Genomic DNA, 6000 nt, shown 5'->3' on the forward strand with positions numbered 1-6000 from the left:
GTTGAAGTGCAAACCTTTATGGATGAAAATCACCCTGACACAGCTATTACAATGACAATGTTGTGGCTCATTTTAGACAAATCGTAAAGGAACGGGAGGTACAGAGCTCTATGGACAGATTTGTTGTGCGACAGAGGTCCAGTGACTCTGAAGCTGGTCCTAGTGGCATTAAAAGAACAAGGGAAGTAACCCCAGAAAAAGACTTGCTGCCTCAAGTGCTAATGGAAGGGGATTCCCCTTCTAAACACTAACACCTCTCCCCTCCTCCCATCCCATCAATCATCACCAGATCTTTATTAAAGGTAAGTGTCAATTGTTTTATAGTTATTGTAATTATTCTATTGCATTAAACTTAATATTTCATGTAGTAAATTTTTTTTTTTCATACTTCTGGGTGTCTTGCACGGATTAATTTGATTTTCATTATTTCTTATGAGGAAAATTGATTCGGTTTTCGATATTATCGGTATTCGATGAGCTCTCAGGAATGGATTAATATCGAATACCGGGGATCCACTGTATTATACAGTGGACCCCCGGTTAACGATTTTAATCCGTGCAAGAGGGGTAATTGTTATGCGAAATAATCGTTATGTGAATGAATTTTCCCCATAAGAAATAATGGAAATAAAATTAATCCGTGCAAGACACCCAAAAGTATGAAAAAAAAATTTTTACCACATGAAATATACATTTTCCCACACACAAAGAGAAGGATACATGCACAATAGTAGAGTAGTACATGCACAGTATATATTGTGCATGTACTAGTCTACTAAATGAAGAATAAATGACACTTACCTTTATTGAAGATGCAGCAATGACTGATGAGACACTGTGTCCTGGGAGTGCCTTTTCCTCCTGAGTACTGTAGGTCCTGTTTGGCATTTTCTTCCAGAACAGGCCTTATCACACTGTGTATGCCACTACGATTCTTAAATCTCTCAAACCAACCTTTGCTGGCTTTAAATTCACCAATATGAGCACTAGTTCCAGGCATTTTTCCCTGTTCACCTGGGTGTTAGTCGACTTGTGTGGGTTGCATCCTGGGAGATAAGATTAAGGACCCCAATGGAAATAAGTTAGACAGTCTTCGATGACACTGACTTTTTTGGGTTATCCTGGGTGGCAAATCCTCTGGGGTTAATTGTTTCTTGGTATTCTCAATAAGCCACACCAACAACGGTGCTACAGCAGCAGCAGCAGCTGACAGTGCAGCAGCAGCAGCAGCTGACAGTGCAGCAGCAGCAGCAGCTGTACCACCAATAGTAGCGATGGTTGATTGGGGTTTATTATACAACCTGGCCAGCTCGGAGACATGCACTCCACTTTCATACTTATCAATGATCTTTTTCTTCATCTCTATTGTAATTCTCACCCTTATTGCTGTAGGGTTGGCACTAGAAGCTTTCTTGGGGCCCATGGTCACTTATTTTCCAGAAAAAGCACCGAAAACACTGTAATAATACGAAATACAGTGGACCCCCGCTTAACGATCACCTCCAAATGCGACCAATTATGTAAGTGTATTTATGTAAGTGCGTTTGTACGTGTATGTTTGGGGGTCTGAAATGGACTAATCTACTTCACAATATTCCTTATGGGAAAAAATTCGGTCAGTACTGGCACCTGAACATACTACTGGAATGAAAAAAGTTCGTTAACCGGGGGTCCACTGTATTCCGATTGTATGCTTGGATGTTACCGCGGAGGCTGGCTGGTAAACAATGCCACCGGCGGAACATGTGAGCGCGTCTCGGAAGAAAATCGGTAAGCGGGTTTTTAAGCGGTATGTGAGGCAAAATTTTTGCAATTAAAGTAAGCGGTATGCGAAATAATCGCTATGTGATGCCATCGTTATGCGGGGGTCCACTGTATAGTCGAGTAAATCCATTTTAGCTACTAATGGAATTACTCCTGAATATAATATTAAGTGAAATAGCAAAATTAAGATGTAAAAATGTCGTTGACAAAACAAGTGGAAATTTCCTCCTCAAAATAAAGAGAGATTGTAACAACTGAACTGAGGAAATTACTTGTTAGTGAAATGTCACCACAACAAAGGTCCCTAAATGTTACAAAAGTGTCTAATTCTCCAAATTGTCAGTTTTCTATATTATGTGCATCATGTAAGTGCATTGTTCCAGCCATATTATTGTTACTATTATTCTTTAAGCAGGAACACTGACATGGAGAATTTATCAATGATCAATATACTACCTCATACAAACATTGTTCCAGCCACACACAATATTTATCAATGATCAATATACTACCTCATACAAACATTGTTCCAGCCACACAATATTTATCAATGATCAATATACTACCTCATACAAACATTGTTCCAGCCACACACAATATTTATCAATGATCAATATACTACCTCATACATACATTGTTCCAGCCACACACAATATTTATCAATGATCAATATACTACCTCATACAAACATTGTTCCAGCCACACACAATATTTATCAATGATCAATATACTACCTCATACAAACATTGTTCCAGCCACACAATATTTATCAATGATCAATATACTACCTCATACAAACATTGTTCCAGCCACACACAATATTTATCAATGATCAATATACTACCTCATACATACATTGTTCCAGCCACACACAATATTTATCAATGATCAATATACTACCTCATACATACATTGTTCCAGCCACACACAATATTTATCAATGATCGGTACAGTGTCTCCTCACTTAGCGACGTACTCATTTACCAATGACTCGGACTTACAACGGTCTCTCTGACCAGTGTTCATACCTAAATAATATTAGAGCTGATTTCCTCTATTCTGTTTATTACAATATACAGTACACTACTGTATAAATATTTAAAAATACACCAGAAATGTTATTAATGGTACAAAGGTGACATTAAAACAATATCAAAGATGGTTGACACAAACTCACTACCATTATAGTATGTTCCTCACTTAGTGACGAATTTACCAATGTCGTCTTAGGAACGGAACTCCATCCTTAAGTGAGGAGAGGCTGTATTATTATTATTATTATTATAATTATTATTATTATTATTATTATAATTATTATTATTATTATTATTATTATTAATTATCATACACAATACAGGTCCCCAACGTGTTTGTAACTTGAAGATTTCTTGTAAATACTAAAAGAAGACAGTGTTAGACCCTAAGCGTCACTCTCACCTGCTCACCAGTGTGGAGATCCCACAATCGAATGGTCGAGTCAAGAGAGGAAGAGGCTGCTATGGTCCCGGCAGCATTAACGTCGACCGATATAACGCCCAGTGAGTGACCCTCGAGGGTGTGTAGGGGTGTCAGTTCGCCCTCGACGCCATCCCCCGACCACCGCCACACCCGGACTAGGTCATCCAGTCCCCCGGTGACGATGTACCTCTGTTCCCTAGGGCAGTTAAAATCTAGTTGAAACGACTTAATTTCAGGGAAAACGTGAGAGGTAATTAGCATTGATCGGAAGCAGGACAAGTAGCTTCAATGACCTGGATCAAGAGCCTTCACTAGAACATCAAGGAAACTCTCGTTGAAGGGTTCATAATCTTAAAAGTAATGTAATGGGTTATTCTTAAAAAATAATGTAACAGGTTCATAATGTAACAGGTTCATAACGTAACAGGTTCATAATGTAACAGGTTCATAATGTAACAGGTTCATAATGTAACAGGTTCATAACGTAACAGGTTCATAATGTAACAGGTTCATAATGTAACAGGTTCATAACGTAACAGGTTCATAACGTAACAGGTTCATAACGTAACAGGTTCATAACGTAACAGGTACATAATGTAACAGGTTCATAATGTAACAGGTTCATAATGTAACAGGTTCATAACGTAACAGGTTCATAACGTAACAGGTTCATAACGTAACAGGTTCATAATGTAACAGGTTCATAATGTAACAGGTTCATAATGTAACAGGTTCATAATGTAACAGGTTCATAACGTAACAGGTTCATAACGTAACAGGTACATAATGTAACAGGTTCATAATGTAACAGGTTCATAATGTAACAGGTACATAATGTAACAGGTTCATAATGTAACAGGTTCATAATGTAACAGGTTCATAATGTAACAGGTTCATAACGTAACAGGTTCATAGCGTAACAGGTTCATAATGTAACAGGTTCATAATGTAACAGGTACATAATGTAACAGGTTCATAATGTAACAGGTTCATAATGTAACAGGTTCATAACGTAACAGGTTCATAATGTAACAGGTTCATAATGTAACAGGTTCATAACGTAACAGGTTCATAATGTAACAGGTTCATAATGTAACAGGTTCATAATGTAACAGGTACATAATGTAACAGGTTCATAATGTAACAGGTACATAATGTAACAGGTTCATAATGTAACAGGTTCATAACGTAACAGGTCCATAACGTAACAGGTTCATAATGTAACAGGTTCATAATGTAACAGGCACATAACGTAACAGGTTGCCAGACGACTCACGTCTCTGGTAAGTTCTGATCGTTGTCGTCGCGTCGTTCTTGGTTCTCCTTGTCTTCTCCCTCGTTCTCCTTATCGACGTTCGCCGCTTCCTTGTTCTTTTCGTCGGGGACAAAGTGGCCCCAGGCGCATGCCCAGATGCCCTCAGAGTGGGCATTTTCACGCTTCGTCAGCAGCGAAAACTGGAAAAAATGAAATGGCATTAATTTTGACGGCGAGTCAAATTTTGTGGGTAAAAACGACGGGAAAAAAAATTGGTAAATTATGGTTAATTTCGATGGCGAGTCAAATTTTGTGGGTAAAAATGACTGTAGAAACGACGGGAAAAAATAAATTGGTAAATTACGGTTAATTTCGACGGTGAGTCAAATTTCACGAAGTCGTAAAATAGAAAATTGTCGTAAAAATTCACCGACTGGACTTTTAAAGACCAAATTGTCCAATAGACATTAAAGATTGAATTACCTGTCCCGATAGATAAAAGAAAAATAGACATCACGATAGACATACTATCACACGGGGGGGAAAATATCACGGACAAGCGCTAAACCCGTAGGCCTCACACACCTCTGGGGTAATGGGGGGGGCGGAAAATCAAGTTTGATCCGAGGAAGAGTCAAGACAACTCCAGTTCCTCGGATCAGGAGCCTCCCATGGGTGGGGCTACCCCAAACCCCCCCTAATAAAAACCCATTTTTACGGACATACAAGACCTGATTTACCCCATTTACACCACCGGGATGAGGGGGGAGCCCCTCCAACGCCTCGGATCAAACAGTCCCCCCCAGGGGGTGGTAAATAAGGGGTAAAATAAGGTTAAATAAGGACCCCCAGCCTCACCTACCATGATGTTGTTGTGGTGTTTAAGGGCGACGGCAACCTGAGTCGTATTGACTAATTTTACACACTTTTACACTCATTTTACACCATTTACAGTAGTTATTTGCTCCATTACTTGTTAATTTACACTTATTTACATTTTTTAAATATTTACACAGGTATTTTAGTTTATATTAAGCTAAGAAAATGAAGTCAATGATTTACACTTATTTTACACATTTTACACTTATTTTACAACTTTTACAAAGGTTGTCTACTAAACTACATGTAAATTTACATTTATTTACGTTTTAATCAAAATTTATCTAGTTATTTTAGTTAATATTAAGGTAGTTTAGTATCTACATTATGTAGCCCATCCTGTGGGTTCAGGAACTGTACCTCAACATTACAGAGGTACATAATGGGTCCAGGAACTGTACTTCAACATTACAGAGGTACATAATGGGTCCAGGAACTGTACTTCAACATTACAGAGGTACATAATGGGTCCAGGAACTGTACCTCAACATTACAGAGGTACATAATGGGTCCAGGAACTGTACCTCAACATTACAGAGGTACATAATGGGTCTAGGAACTGTACTTCAACTTTACAGAGGTACATAATGGGTCCAGGAACTGTACCTCAACATTACAGAGGTACATAATGGGTCCAGGAACTG

The 6000-nt window shown here is 38.5% G+C and overlaps 1 protein-coding gene across 2 annotated transcripts in view; it reads right to left on the bottom strand.

Moving 5' to 3' along the window:
* Window positions 1–5395, bottom strand: part of LOC128700986 (superkiller complex protein 8) — a 24326-nt gene extending 18931 nt beyond the window's left edge. For both annotated transcript variants that reach the window (XR_011391005.1, XM_053794522.2), the window contains exons 1-3: window positions 5340–5395; window positions 4499–4677; window positions 3202–3418 (exon numbers count right to left, since the gene is read on the bottom strand). Coding sequence is in view for 1 of the 2 variants with exons in the window: in XM_053794522.2 (XP_053650497.1) it covers window positions 3202–3418; window positions 4499–4677; window positions 5340–5342 (399 nt within the window). In the remaining variant the exon portion in view is untranslated. The remainder of the gene's footprint in view (window positions 1–3201; window positions 3419–4498; window positions 4678–5339) is intronic.
* Window positions 5396–6000: the final 605 nt, after the last annotated feature.

This window comes from Cherax quadricarinatus, unplaced genomic scaffold, assembly GCF_038502225.1.
Source record: "Cherax quadricarinatus isolate ZL_2023a unplaced genomic scaffold, ASM3850222v1 Contig7, whole genome shotgun sequence".
NCBI classification, from domain to species: domain Eukaryota; kingdom Metazoa; phylum Arthropoda; class Malacostraca; order Decapoda; family Parastacidae; genus Cherax; species Cherax quadricarinatus.